The sequence below is a fragment of the Pongo pygmaeus genome, chromosome 5 (genome assembly GCF_028885625.2).
Source record: "Pongo pygmaeus isolate AG05252 chromosome 5, NHGRI_mPonPyg2-v2.0_pri, whole genome shotgun sequence".
Lineage (NCBI taxonomy): Eukaryota > Metazoa > Chordata > Mammalia > Primates > Hominidae > Pongo > Pongo pygmaeus.
In genome coordinates, this window is record NC_072378.2 from 144832832 (window position 1) to 144848806 (window position 15975).

The 15975-nt window shown below is 37.9% G+C and overlaps 1 protein-coding gene across 10 annotated transcripts in view; it reads left to right on the forward strand.

Moving 5' to 3' along the window:
* Positions 1-15975, forward strand: part of UTRN (utrophin) — a 575792-nt gene that overhangs the window by 152220 nt on the left and 407597 nt on the right. For all 10 annotated transcript variants that reach the window (XM_063666718.1, XM_063666723.1, XM_063666719.1 and 7 more), the window contains 8 exons: positions 1189-1370; positions 2369-2519; positions 3996-4115; positions 7930-8031; positions 10830-10937; positions 11221-11400; positions 12232-12401; positions 15009-15132. In XM_063666718.1, coding sequence (XP_063522788.1) covers positions 1189-1370; positions 2369-2519; positions 3996-4115; positions 7930-8031; positions 10830-10937; positions 11221-11400; positions 12232-12401; positions 15009-15132 — 1137 coding nt within the window. The remainder of the gene's footprint in view (positions 1-1188; positions 1371-2368; positions 2520-3995; positions 4116-7929; positions 8032-10829; positions 10938-11220; positions 11401-12231; positions 12402-15008; positions 15133-15975) is intronic.

Genomic DNA, 15975 nt, shown 5'->3' on the forward strand with positions numbered 1-15975 from the left:
TGGGTGAGTATGGTATTTTATTTTATTTTATGTGTATATTTATGTATATATAAAATAAATACATATTTATATATAAATATATATAAAATAAATACATATATAAAAATATATAAAATAAATATATATATAAATATATATAAAATAAATATATATTTATATATAAATATATATAAAATAAATATATATTTAATATATAATAAATATATATAATAAATTTATATAAATATATAATAAATATTTATATATAAATATATTATATATAAATATATAATAAATATATATATAAAATAAATATATATTATATATAAATATATATAAATAAAAATAAATGTATATTATATATAAATATATATAAATAAAAATAAATATATATATTTATTATATATAAATAAAAATAAATATATATATTTATTATATATAAATAAAAATAAATATATATATTTATTATATATAAATAAAAATAAATATATATATTTATTATATATAAATAAAATATATAAATACATAAATATATAAATAAAATATATAAGTACATAAATATATATAAATTATATATATATATATATATATATATATAAAATTTTTTTTGTTTAACAGAGTCTTACTCTGTCACCCAGGCTGGAGTGCAGTGGTGCGATCTCGGCTCACTGCAACTTCTACCTTCTGGCTTCAAGCGATTCTCGTGCCTCAGCCTCCCAAGTAGCTGGGACAGCAAACATGTGCCACCACGCCTGGCTAATTTTTTGTATTTTTAGTTAGAGATGGGGTTTCACCCTGTTGTCTAGGCTGGTCTTGAACTCCTGACCTAGGTGATCCACCTGCCTCAGCCTCCCAAAGTGCTGGGATTATAGGTGTGAGCCACCACACCCAGCCTTTTATTTTATTTATTTAGAATTCCATGTTCATGATCTATGAGTAGCATAGTCAGCATTTACTTTAAAATAGCTGGTATTATCAGATGCAACATTGCTTGCTTTGAGCTTTTTCTCTTTTAACTTATGACAGGTGTTTATTCCTATTTTCAGAGATTAAAAAATGGGGTCAATGTCTATTTTATTTGCGCTCTACTAGGCTACCTTTTTCTGCATCACTGACATTTAGGTTAGGCATTAGCAATTTGTTCAGTTTTCCTTTTTTTTTTTTTTTTGCACTGAGTAGCTCACAAATTATAACAATGTCCCTTTCTAGGCTTTTATGATGGAACTGACTGCACACCAGAGCAGTGTCGGCAGCGTCCTGCAGGCAGGCAACCAACTGATAACACAAGGAACTCTGTCAGACGAAGAGGAATTTGAGATTCAGGAACAGATGACCCTGCTGAATGCTAGATGGGAGGCTCTTAGGGTGGAGAGTATGGACAGACAGTCCCGGTGAGTGGAAAGCCAAGAAATGCACTGAATTCCACAGGCTACTTTGCACAGTTGAGCTCTAGTAGATGTCTGCATGTCTGTGAAAGCAAGATGATTACAGAACTTGCCTTGGAAAAGTAAGACTCTTTTCTATGGGTAATATTGCTGGAATTCTGCATGATCTTTGTTTCCCCTTTGATGTGTTAGCCATACCAAAAGGTAAAAGTTGGAATACAGAATTTAACAAAAAGGAAAAAGAGGATAGGCGTGGTGGCTAATGCCTGTAATCCCAGCACTTGGGAGGCCGACGTGGGTGGATCACTTGAGGCCAGGAGTTTGAGACCAGCCTGGGCGACATGGTGAATCTCTGTCTCTACTAAAAATACAAAAATTAGCTGGGCGTGGTGGGCCACGCCTGTAATCCTAGCTATTTGGGAGGTTGAGGTATGAGGATTGCTTGAACTCAGGAGACGGAGATTGCAGTGAACTGAGATTCAGCCACTGCACTCCAGCCTTGGTAACAAAGTGAGACTGTCTCCAAAAAAAGGAAAAGACATTTCGTATGGGCAGTTACTTATTTGCAGTATTAAAATTAGCTAAACATTAACTTGGTGTGAAGACAGGACTATGTAGTATTGATCTACTTTTCCATTTTGTGACTTTTATTTTAAAGCTTTCTCATGGTTTATTTTATTTCATGTATTGTGTCTTAAGGAGCAAACTGCATTCATTGCCACTTCCACCTATTTAATAAGCAGGAATTCCTGATTGAAGAAACAATGATTCTGATATGAATACAGGGCGCTGCTATTTGCATTCTTTGTCTGCATTTAATGAACTCCATTTAGGAAAAAATAAAAGTTTACTTTCCTGGCTTCTGTATTTAAAGACTAAATGCTACCTTGAGTGTTTAGACAAGGGTGTCTTCCCTTGCCCTGTATCTCTGGTGCCCAGAATGTATATTTGACTTTGCAAAGGGAAAAGGCTTGTAGGAATAATGCTGTGCTCCCCACGGACAGGCTGCACGACGTGCTGATGGAACTGCAGAAGAAACAACTGCAGCAGCTCTCCGCCTGGTTAACACTCACAGAGGAGCGCATTCAGAAGATGGAAACTTGCCCCCTGGACGATGACGTAAAATCTCTACAAAGGCTGCTAGAAGAACATAAAGTAAATCTGTCTCATATTTCTTTGATACCTTATCAAATATGAAAGAGCAGCACTTAGCATCTCAGAGGCTGATGACGTCTATCGTTAACATGAAGTTGGGGCACTTCTTCAGTGTTCTCTTCATTTAGCAGCTCACAGGGTGGAATTGATGGGGATGAGACTTTTCTGAGCCAGGGATAAAAGGGCAGGGTAAAATTTTATATGTGATGTGCAGTTTTCTTATGAAAGTACATAGCTTTCATACAACTGGAGAAGGGTTCTTTTGACCCTGTAAGTGGCTAAGAACCCTAGCATGTTGGCGTTCATGCGGTGTGTAGGTGAACAGCAAATTCTGAGAGGTGTCTGTACCTAAACCTTTAAGGAGAGCTGTTTCTTCATCTCTGATCCAGGAAAGCATCAGGCATTAAGTGAGGAACCAAAATTGGGTGGGCAATTTAATTTGGTCACAAGTTTAGGAGATGAACTTTTCATACTCAAGATAAGGATAGAATAAAATATGCTCTCTGTAAATTGAAGACTTTTTTTGATCAGTGAAACATTGAGGTAACTGATATGTAAACCTTTAGGGGTACATTAAACACAACTCTGAGAAGCATTTGAGAACACTATTGATAGTGTTTCAATAAATTTTCTTTTTTTTTTGAGATGGAGTCTCGCTCTGTCACCCAGGCTGGAGTGCAATGGCAAAATCTCAGCTCACTGCAACCTCTGCCTCCTGGGTTCAAGCGATTCTCCCACCTAAGCCTCCCAGGTAGCTGGGACTACAGCATGTGCCACCACGCCCAGCTAATTTTTTGTATTTTTAGTAAAGTCGAGGTTTCACTGTGTTGGCCAGGCTGGTCTTGAACTCCTGACCTCAAGTGATCCACCTGCCTTGGGTTCCCAAAGTTCTGGGATTACAGGTGTGAGCCACCATGCCCAGCCTATAAATTTTTTATACACATGTATCCAATGACTATGCTCTTCCCATGGAAAAGGTGAGAGAATCTAAGGTGTCCATACTTCCTTAACTGCTTTGTTGGGTAGCTAATCAGAGTAACTTTTGACTGTCATGTAGTGCTCTACTTATCTCTTTATACTGTCCTACACTAGATAAAATGATCTCTGACTTGGTATATTTAAGCTCTGGACTTTTTTTGCTTTACCACTTCTACATTTTTGTCTTAATTCCTAGTATGGACACTCAACTCCTTTATGCTGTAAATTCTGAGGGAGGGCCAGAACTTGAATAAAAGTGGTAATATCTCCATTTGCAGTCTGTTATAACACTGCATCCTCAAACTGCCTTTGTTGATAATGGAATGTAAAGATGTATAATAGGATTAGTTTCATTAGTAGAACACTTAGGGTAATGATTGGAAATTTAAATATGATGCCTCATTAACTGTCCTTAATTACTATTGACAACTGAGTGCATTTTAAATAGGTAAATGTGAAAGAGTAGAAATAATGGTTTATCTTAATTTTTTTCTCTAGAGTTTGCAAAGTGATCTTGAGGCTGAACAGGTGAAAGTAAATTCACTAACTCACATGGTGGTCATTGTTGATGAAAACAGTGGTGAGAGTGCTACAGCTATCCTAGAAGACCAGTTACAGGTAAGGCTGCTGTAAAGTTGGATAATCCTGAGGGACCTGTGGTCTGAGACACAATTACTTAGTGCCCTTGTTCTTCATGTCCTTTCTCATTCTTTGTCCAGAAGGGTAGAAAAACCTCCCTTTGGTTATACTTCCCAGTTGGGGTTCTACAGTGTGTGGGCTACAGGAGTACTCAGGTATTGATTCTTTACTTCAGCTCTTGGGGTGAATGGGTGGGGTTGGTTGCAGTCCCCAGCTTCCTTGTGCATAATGACAAGATTTGGAAGCACAGTGTATTAGTCCATTTTCATGCTGCTGATAAAGACATACCTGAGACTGGGAAGAAAAAGAGGTTTAAGGGACTTACAGTTCCATGTGGCTGGGGAGACCTCACAATCATGGTGGAAGGGAAGGAGGAGCAAGTCACATTTTACATGGATGGTGGCAGGCAAAGAGAGAGAGCTTGTGCAGGGAAACTCCCTTTTTTAAAACCATCTCAGATCTGGTGAGACTCACTCACTATCACAAGAACAGCAAGAGAAAGACGTGCCCCCATGAATCAATTACCTTCCACTGGGTTCCTCACTTGAAATGTGTGAATTGTGGGAGTTACAATTCAAGATGAGACTTGGATGGGGACACAAGCAAACCATATCATTCCGCCCCTGGCCCCTCCCAAATCTTATGTCCTCACATCTCACAACCAATCATGCTTTCCCAACAGCACCCCCAAAGTCTTAACTCATTTCAGCATTAACTCGAAAGTCCATAGTCCAAAGTCTCATCTGAGACAAGGCAAGTCCCTTCTGCCTATGAACCTGCAAAGTCAAAAGCACGTTAGTTACTTCCTGGATACAATGGGGGTACAGGCAAAGAGTAAATACATCTGTTCAAAATGGGAGAAATTGGCCAAAACAAAAGGGCTACAGTCGCCATTTAAGTATGAAATCCGGTGGGGCAGTCAAATCTTAAAGCTCCAAAATGATCTCCTTTGACTTCATGTTTCACATCCAGGTCACGCCTATGCAAGAGGTAGGTTCCCATGGTCTTGTGCAGCACTGCCTCTGTGGCTTTGCAGGAAATAGCACCCTCCTGGCTACTTTCATGGGTTGGTGTTGAGTGTCTGTGGCTTTTCCAGGTGCACGGTGCAAGCTGTCAGTGGATCTACCACCCTGGGGTCTGGAGGACAGTGGCCCTCTTCTCAAAGCTCCACTAGGTGGTGCCACAGTAGGGACTCCGTTTGGGCCACATTTCCCTTCCGCACTGCCCTAGCAGAAGTTCTCCATGAGAGCCCCACCCCTGCAGCAAACTTCCGCCTGGACATTCATGTGTTTCCATACATCCTCTGAAATCTAGGTGGATGTTCCCAAACCTCAATTCTTGGCTTCTGTGTACCCACAGGCTCAACACCACATGGAAGCTGCCAAGGCTTGTGGCTTGCACCTTCTGAAGCCATGGCCTGAGCTGTACCTTTGCCCCTTTTAGTCATGGCTGGAGCAGCTGCGATGCAGGGCACCAAGTACCTAGCCACAGGCACAGGGACCCTGAGCCCAACCCACGAAACCATTTTTTCCTCCTAGGCCTCTGGGCTTGTGATGGGAGGGGCTGATGTGAAGACCTCTGACATGCCTGGAGACGTTTTCCCCATTGTCTTGGTGATTAACTTTTGCCTCTTTGTTACTTATGCAAATTTCTGCAGCCAGCTTGAATTTCTCCTCAGAAAATGAGATTTTCTTTTCTATTGCATTGTCAGGCTGCAAATTTCTCAAACTTTTATGATCTGTTTCCTTTATGAAACTGAATGCCTTTAACAGCACCCAAGTCATCTCCTGAATGCTTTGCTGCTTAGAAATTTCTTCCACAGGTACCCTAAATTTTCCCACATTTTTCTGTCTTCTTCTGAGCTCTCCAAATGTTTCCAACCTCTGCCTGTTACCCAGTTCCAAAGTCACTTCTATATTTTCGGGTATCTTTTCAACAGCGCCCCACTCTACTGGTACCAATTTACTATATTAGTCCATTTTCATGCTGCTGATAAAGACATACCTGAGACTGGGAAGAAAAAGAGGTTTAATGGACTTACAGTTCCACATCGCTGGGGAGGCCTCACAATCATGGCAGAATGGAAGGAGGAACAAGTCACGTCTTACATGCATGGTGGCAGGCAAAGAGAGAGAGCTTGTTCAGGGAAACTCCCTTTTATAAAACCATCAGATCTTGTGAGACTTATTCACTATAATGAGAACAGCATGGGAAAGACCTGCCCCCATGCTTCAATTACCTCCCACCAAGTTCCTCTCAAAAAATGTGGGAATTGTGGTAGTTATAATGCAAGATGAGAGTTGGATGGAGACACAGGCAAACCATATCACACAGGAACTGATCTTATTAAGTGATCCACTGACTTCTTCTCAGAAACACTTGAGGAGCTTGTTAAAATGTAGATTCCTAGGCTCTACCCACTACCTAAATCTAGGTGAGGGAGGGATGCAGTGAATTTGCAATGTAAGAAAAATTATGTGCATAGTAAAGTTTGAGAATTTCACCTAGTAGGATTCAATATCTCAGTGTTTTCAGTAGATTAATATGTGAATTTCAACAACAGTTTTGGAAACCTCCCAAAATTGCTTCTTTTTGCACAAAGGCAATAGTGGATCTTTACAAGTCTTTAACAGATAAATTTATTGGTATTTTATTTGAACAATACTTGGATTTTCTGGTAAGACATTGCCAATTTATTTAAATATGATGCCTCATTAAGTGAGGCAATCCAAACTGTAATTTCATCACGTGAGGTCCTTTTGCTTTTGTAATATTTAAAGTCAGACAGTGGTTCTAAGACTTGTATGTGGTAGTTAGTTATTATAATCTGAGAGCTAAGTATTCATGCCTTGACTATTTAGCAGTAAGGAATCTGAGATTCAGAGAGGTTAAGTAGTCCTCCTGAGATTTAAATAGACAATGAGTTATCATGCTGAGACTGGAAATCTATCTTCTGGCTCTTAAGTTTTCTCCCCCTTTGTACTATGAAAAGCTTATTCTCATATTAAGTATCAAAATAGTATAATATGAATTAAATAATTCTTGTTCACATGTATATAGTACAAAAATAAATTTTAACATTTGTTAATCATTATTTGTAAAATTGCAATAAATTGATTTTGGGAGAAAATAATCATGAAGAGTGATTTTTTATAATTAATAAAATTTATTTAGTATTGCTGATACTAGTAAGATTCTGTTGCTAGTTTATGTAACTTATGGGGAATTTTTTTATGGATCACATAATGTAAACAGAACAAATCGTTTGATTTTCTTATTGTCTCGTAAAAATTCTCTTATTCAAAGCAGTTTTTATAAGTTAAACATTTTTCATAATTTTGATACTACAGATGAAAATTTTCTTGGCATGTAAAAGAGTTAAGGAATATAACAGACATGCTGGTTTTTTTAGCTAAAAATTTGAAAAATTTGAAGCACAAAAAGTAGATATGTTTGTTTTATTTTTTAATAATATGTAGAAATGTCATATTCTCATAAAAACCACAATGAAATAGAAAGAGCAGGTTTGGAGTCAAAGATTCAGAGGATAGAGTTCTAGTTATGTTAGTTTCTAGCTACGTGAAATCATTTGTTCAATTCTATGGAAATTAGTTTTTCTAATTCATACATTTCTAGGCCTAGTCTGTGTTATCTTAAAGCAATTTTTATAAGAATACTTTTTATAAGTTGTTATGCTATAATAAAGAACAATGGAAATCATTAATTTCTTCAAGGATTGTGATAACTCTTTCTTAAGGCTGTGTTGACAAAGGATGGTTTCTCGTTTTTCTAGAAACTTGGTGAGCGCTGGACAGCAGTATGCCGTTGGACTGAAGAACGCTGGAATAGGTTACAAGAAATCAATATATTGTGGCAGGAATTATTGGAAGAACAGGTATGAAACTGTTTTCCATAAGGGGCAAAATAAATGGTGAAAAGTAACCCATCTTTTATTGTGACATTAGAATAAAGTTGCCTTGTTTACTTTTCTTTGAAAGGAAAATATGTAAATAATTATTTTAAAGATCAAATTTCTATACAGTTTATAACTGATCATGAAGCTTATTCACAGAGGTTATGTCATTTGGCTCCATTAATTTGACCTGTTTTCATTACTTGGAATGTTAGTACTTAGATATGCTATTTTCATGATTTGTTTGACATTATAGTTATTAGTGGATTTGTGTTGGGTGATGTATTTGAATTTGTATCAACACAATGCCTAGCATATAATTTGTGCTCAGTAAATAATGAGTAATGAATCCACTCAACACACTGTGAACTTTAATTCCCTAGATTTTTTCTTGATTTTTAACAAGTATTGAAATTAATGAGAAAATATTATTTAGTCACACCTTTGATTTAACACTGGGTTAATTGCATATTTTTTCCACTAAATGTTATCACAGCAAATGAACCTGTTGTACAAAGCTGCCACCTTAATTTTTCAATAGGACTGGTGGCTCTTTGCCCGTTCTCTGTCTTTCCAGAAAAGCAACCATTGAAACAAAATACAAATAAAACTTTTCTCCCCAAATACCAAACAGTTGTGGTTTAAAAAATAAGTAGATACTGGCCGGGCAGGGTGGCTCACGCCTGTAATCGCAGCACTTTGGGAGGCTGAGGCGGGCGGATCACTTGAAGTCAGGAGTTCGAGACTAGCCAAGCCAACATAGTGAAACCCCGTTTCCACTAAAAATATAAAAATAAGCCAGGCGTGGCGGTGGGTGCCTGTAATCCCAGCTACTCAGGAGGCTGAGGCAGGAGAATCGCTGGAACCCGGGAGGCGGAGGTTGCAGTGAACCGAGATTGTGCCATTGCACTCCAGCCTGGGAGACAAAAGCGAGACTCCCTCTCAAAAAAAAAAGCAAATACTCTATTCCCACATCTCTCAGTGTCCATTTAGATTCTTTTAAATGCATTTCATTTCCATCTATAAGAAGCAACTATATTCTCTTCAGGGGAAAAAACTCAAGTGTATGATGTTTTGTGGCTTACTAAATATGTTGGCAGATAGTTGCAGAATTTGTCCAAATATAAATTGTTAATGACTACTTACCCCTCCCTCAATCTGTGGTCAGATTTTTCTTATTAGGAATCACAAAAGGGACCTGATTCTGATTTCTGAAATGTTTACATTTCGCTTTACAAATATTTACATTTCACTTTATAAATATTTACGTTTATTGTGAACCTTGTAGTTAGGCCAAAAAGTCTCATAGAATAGTTAAAATTTTACTTCAATAATGACAGTAGAAAGGCCGGGTGCAGTGGATCACGCTTGTAATCCCAGCACTTTGGGAGGCCGAGGCGGGCGGATCACTTGAGGTCAGACCAACATGGTGAAACCCGTCTCTACTAAAAATACAAAAAATTAGCCAGGCCTGTGGTGGGCACCTGTAATCCCAGCCACTCGGGAGGCTATGGAGGCAGGAGAATCGCTTGAACCCAGGAGGCAGAGGTTGTAGTGATCTGAGATGGCACCACTGCACTCCAGTCTGGGTGACAGAGTGAGACTCTGTCTCAAAAAATAAAAATAATAGTAATAGTAATAATTGCAGTAGAGAACATCGATTGCTAGAGAAAACCATTGTGTTACTCTTCTATCCAGTAAACTAATTGCAAATTTATTTGATGATAAAAAATAGTTTAAAAATAGAGTACTAGTATTTCAGTCACTTGTATCACTTTAGGTTTTAAACTGACCTTTCATCGTGTTCTACAATGATCTGACATTTTAACTATACCTTTTGTGTGTGTGTGTATAGTATCTACATGTTCTGTCTTATGGCATCATTATTTATGTGCATATCTTACCAGCCTCACTAGACTGAGGACAGTATCCATTGGGGGGTAAAATATAGAAGCAAGGAATAGTTGTTAAATATTTAATTGATAAATAAAATCGCTGAGAAAGAATTGATTCCATTGCAAATACAGAACCAAGTTTTTTTCCTCCCTACTAAATAGAAAAGGGTTTCCGCCCTAAATGCCACATTTTGGGATAAATTATCACAATGTAGCTACAGTTGTTTTCCATCCCTTCTTCAGGATTATCTCTCTACATGATTGAATAGCCTCACTTAGAAAACACGCATTGTTGTCCAATGAAGTTTAAAAATCTTTATATGGGCTTTGGGTGCTCTTCAGACTCCCTCCTTTAATCATAATTGCTGTTGAACCTTGAATGTTAGTGTGGATTTCCTACATGATGCCATGGAAAACACTGGTTTTGGGGTGTGGACCCTAGACCCAGCTCTGCCATTAGCTAGCCAAGCGATCTGGGACATGTAACTTGACTTCTCTTTCCTTCCTTTCTAAAATGAGGGGCTGGGACAAGACAATCTCCGAGCTTTCTTCTGCCTCTAGAAAGTTGCAATGTAATTCCTTTGGAGACTTGCATAGTTGGATTTTCCCTTTTCCCTCCACCTATCTCCTTGAGAATTAGGTTTAATTCCCTAGGTATGAGGCTAATGTCTGATTGTTCTGTTACAAATCTGAGAAGAATAATATTTTAAAGAAAGGTGTCTTTCTGGGTCATCTGTGCCTCAGACTTAAGTGTTTGAAGGCCTTCTTATCCCCATGTAAGGGTGAAGCCTCTAATAAAATAAAAGTTAGAAATTTGGACGCATGATTTAATTGAATTACCAAATGATTCTGCAGATAAAGTTCAACTTTTGTTATTACTTGTAGTGCTTGTTGAAAGCTTGGTTAACCGAAAAGGAAGAGGCTTTAAATAAAGTCCAGACAAGCAACTTCAAAGACCAAAAGGAACTAAGTGTCAGTGTTCGACGTCTGGCTGTAAGTGATGGGGTTGTCAGCATCTGTGTTGTAAGCCTATGATATCTTAATGTTTTATAGCTAATGGTTAATACGATTTAGTGAATGCAGATTACAGCTCATTACCTAGCATTAGACTGCTGCCCTGTAACAATCTGGAACCATGAGTCTTACCTTTTAGCATAGTGAACTGCAAAGCATGTACATTTTACTATAAAATATACATGTTTAAAATTTTTGGCTGGGGAACAGAAAGATAAAGTCCTGTTAAAAAGAGTCATCTAATAAATATCTGAAATACTAGATTTTGAAGGAAGACATGGAAATGAAGCGTCAAACATTGGACCAGCTGAGTGAGATTGGCCAGGATGTGGGACAATTACTTGATAATTCCAAGGCATCTAAGAAGATCAACAGTGACTCAGAGGAACTGACTCAAAGATGGGATTCTTTGGTTCAGAGACTAGAAGATTCCTCCAACCAGGTACTTTTTGATTTGGATCGTATGTTGTGCCATGAAGTGAACATTTAAAATTTAAATGTTCAGGTTAGTTTTAATTTGTATGAAATAAAAGAGTAGTAGGCAAACTAAAAAGTTGATTACTTACACCTGATGAAAAATTGACATGTGAAAATCGCCTTCAGTTTTCTAAATAAGTTTTAATAGATTCTCTTAATATCCTGTAATTTAATTCATAGTAACTGATTATACTTAGCCAATAAATAATCTTAACATCTTAAATCTTAAGTAATCTTATTAATCTTAAAAATATTTTAATGAATTAGCCAAACATAAAACATTGGTTTGTAGACAGATATTCTTAGCAGCATTATTTATAATAGCCAAAAAGTGGAACAACTCAAATATCCATACACAGATGAATGGATAAACAAAATGTGGTGTATGCATACAATATTATCTGATAATACAAAAGAACGAAGTATTGACACATGCTACAACATAGATGAACCTTGAAAACACTATGCTAAGTATAAGAAGCCAATCGCAAGATTATATATGCTATGATTCCATTCATAGGAATGTCCACAAGGGGAAAATCCACAGAGATAGAAAGTAAATGCGTGGTTGCCACTGGTGGGAGTGGGGAATGGGGAGTATTGGTTTATGGCTATGGGATTTCTTTTTGGGGTGATAAAATGTTCTGGAGACAGACTGTGAGGATGATTATACAGCTGTGTAAATGTGCTAATAACCATTAAATTGTATATTTCAAAGAAAGAATTTTATAGCATGTGAATTATATCTCAATGAAGCTGTTATAAAAATTGAAATTTTGGATGGCTTTTATTTCAGGTGACTCAGGCTGTAGCAAAGCTGGGGATGTCTCAGATTCCTCAGAAGGACCTTTTGGAGACTGTTCGTGTAAGAGAACAAGCAATTACAAAAAAATCTAAGCAGGAACTGCCTCCTCCTCCTCCCCCAAAGAAGAGACAGATCCATGTGGATATTGAAGCTAAGAAAAAGTGAGAAGAGATAGAGAAATTGTTCAAATCCAATATTGCACATACTATATTTTCTACTTGGTGCCTATTTTGTACTAATCATTAATCATAGGCAAATCTAGACGTAATAATAATTATTATTATGAAAAGTTAACTACTGAACCACTCACTGCCCCTGTCTTCTGAATATTCTCCTTGGCACTAGCTAAGCATCTAAATTTTCTTGGATGATTTTATTTATCCTGTGTTCAATTGGGAGAACTTTGTGATCGAACCTTTCTTTCTTCCTTTCCCGTTATTCTCCTTGGAAGGATGTGATTGTCCATGACTGTCTTTTTATTCTTTCTTTCACTGTCACAGCTTGACAGTGACCTCCTCAGTCTTTGAAGATAGCTTTTATATCCCAGTTTTTCTTGTCAGAAAGTGCAGGGGATCCTTAACCATTCCTATTAACATGGTTTCCAGACCCTTTTATATCTTCTGTCTGCTCTAGAAACCACTATTAGTTTGCCTTAAAATGGACTACCCCAATAATCGAGGGCCTTAAATTACTGCTTAATGCAGTGCCTAGTTTAGAATATATGCTTAAAAAATGGCGGCTCATTTCCACTTCTCTTCCCCTGGTGCTGCTGTGGTGGTGGTTTTTACCAGCTCCGGGGTACAGTGGGACAGTCATTTCCTAGAATGTAGATACCTGTTCCTGTGACTTGCGATCATTGCATCACTCTTGCCCATATTGAGAGCAGATGCTGACTGAGTCTCCAAGGTCATTGTAAACATGCGATTTTTAGATGGCCGTCTCTTCTCTGAAATATTAAATAGAAAGCTGCTGTTAAGATGACAGGAGGAACATATCCCTGTTTGAGCAATAACTTGACCCCAGATATTTATCTAGAGCATCACAAAATCCCTCACATATTACAGGGAAAATCTACCTTGATGAAAAGATAAAATATTCATAGTTCACCAGAAACACTTTAAGCAAAGTTTCTCACAAGAATCAGCAGTAACGACTTGTACCACTGCTTAACGTATCGAGAAGCTCTGTGGGGAGGGTACTAGTTAAGAAGATAGACAGTCTTGGTTTGAATCCCAGCCTCACCCTTTGTTAGCTTTGTGACATGGGACAGTTACTGAAAACCTCTGTGAGCGCAGTACCTTCATCTCTAAAGGGGATAATAATAGTGTATACTTCTTAGGGTGCTGGTGAGGATTCCTTGAGTTAATAATAGACATGAAACACTTAGAAAGGGGCAGGGTAGAAGGTCAGCAATCAGTGATCGTGGCTCCTCTTGTTCCTCCTTGCTGTGGTTTTGACCAACCTTCTCAACACCTCTCAAACCTGTCCTTTCGTCTTCCTTCCCACTGTTACTATCTTAGTTGTGACTCCCGTTGCTTCCACAGCCTGTTCTCGGCTCTTGTCTCTCTTTAATGCCTTCTCCTCGGTGAACACTAAAGGATAAATAGAATCATGTCAGTTCCATGCATAGAACTCTCCCTTGGCTCTCAGCTGCCTTTGGGGTAAGTCAAAACTCCTTAATATGTCCTGCAGGGCCTTCCCGTAGCTGGTCCATGTGATTCTTGGCCACATTGTCAATTGTCCCTCCCTTGTGAGTTCAGTACTCATTATTCCAGACACGCCTAACTAATACTTGCAGTTTGCAAAATGTGATCTTCCCTTTCTTTGCTTTCCCTTGGCAAGGGAAACTCCTCAGTGTAATGCTGTTGTTCTCCTCTAGGAAGCCATCCATGCCCCAATTGGATTAGAAGCCACTCCTGTGAATTCCTGGAATTAGCACCTAGCAAATTCTTTTGTTATTGCCTGTTACTTTCCATTGCTTACTAGACTAGAAGCTCCTTGGGAGCTGAGATTTGTATCTGGTTCACTTTCATATCAAGAGCCCAGCCCAATGCCTGACATTTAGTAAGGCTCAATCATTACATATTGAACAAAAGATGTTAACTTTAGTAATGTCTGTACTTGTTCTTTGCTGATTATCTAACCAAATCTGGTTTTTATTATCTATAAGCATTTATAAAAATACAAGTGATTCCTTATAAAGGTAAAAATTGTTTTAATATGTAAAGTTTTAAAATTTTTTATTTAAGGCCAGGCATGGTGGGTCATGACTGTAATCACAGCACTTTGGGAGGCCAAGGCGGGCGGATCACGAGGTCAGCCTGGCTAACATGGTGAAACTCTGTCTCTACTAAAAATACAAAAATTAGCTGGGCATGGTGGTGGGCACCTATAATCCTAGCTATTTGGGAGGCTGAGGCAGGAGAATCGTTTGAACCTGGAGGTGGAGGTTGCAGTGAGCCGAGATCGTGCTATTGCACTCGAGCCTCGGCGACAGGGCAAGACTCCATCTCGAAACAACAACAACAACAAATTATTTAATTATTTTCTTCAATTATTTATTAACCCTATAATATTATTACTCTTTTCATACTTTTAGTTGTAAATATATGATCTCATTTTGCATGATTACCCTATTTCTGGGTTGCTGTTTTTGGGGGAGTGATAAAAAAACATATTCCTGATGAGCACTTGAGTTGCTCTTTCTGGAGTCAAGTAAAACAATAGAAGAAAACATGACAAATGGTCACCTCTGAATCTTCAAACAGGTTTGATGCTATAAGTGCAGAGCTGTTGAACTGGATTTTGAAATCGAAAACTGCCATTCAGACCACAGAGATAAAAGAGTATATGAAGATGCAAGACACTTCCGAAATGAAAAAGAAGTTGAAGGTAAAAAACATGAACCACGTATATCCTAGTGCATAAAATAGTTCATCATGCTGGATTTTCTGCTGGCATAAAGACATTATGGAATTCAAAAGCCTCCTGTAAAATAAATGTAGGCAGAAGGTAGCTTTTAGTACATTGTAGTGAATTTTGAATCCATTCATGCTAGCTGTCATCAGATCCCTATTTGGAGGAGGGTTTTTTTTTCCATCTTTGTCAATCATTGAGATGTACAGTGAGGAATACTTCTTCTGGTGATCCAGTTAGTGGTACTACTTTTTAGTCAGTTTAGATCACCCTTAATCTGGTATCTAATAATTTATGACTTTATATTAACATTATTCTGAAGATGTTTTGCCTTCGGAATACAACAAACTATTTTAAATCAAAAAGTGTCTTCAATATATTTTCTTTAGACTTGTACAAAATAAATACAATTTATTTAGCCCTGCCGCTTTCCATGCTTACTTGTGTTTCTGAAGAGTGTGATGGGCGCTTGCAGAGCTTTTTTTGTCCTTGGTGCTTATACGTCTCCTACACATTACTGCATTAACTGTTTGGGCACCTGGTGTAAGTCTGCAATGGTTTTTGTATCAGCAGTAGAGTTTTATTTTAAAGAGTTTGGAGGATATTTTAAAAACAAGATGTGCATAACTATCTAAGGTTTAAGTTGGAAAGTGGTGGGTGAAATGGGAATTGAGATGAGGCTGGGTTTGTTGGTGTCTTCCCTACAATCTCAAAATCCAGAGGGTGAGGTGGTCTGAGCTCGAACTTGCAAGAGGGCTTAGGGCACACCAAGCACAGGGAGCTGTTTTCTTTGTCCATAATGACCCTCCATTAAGCCCA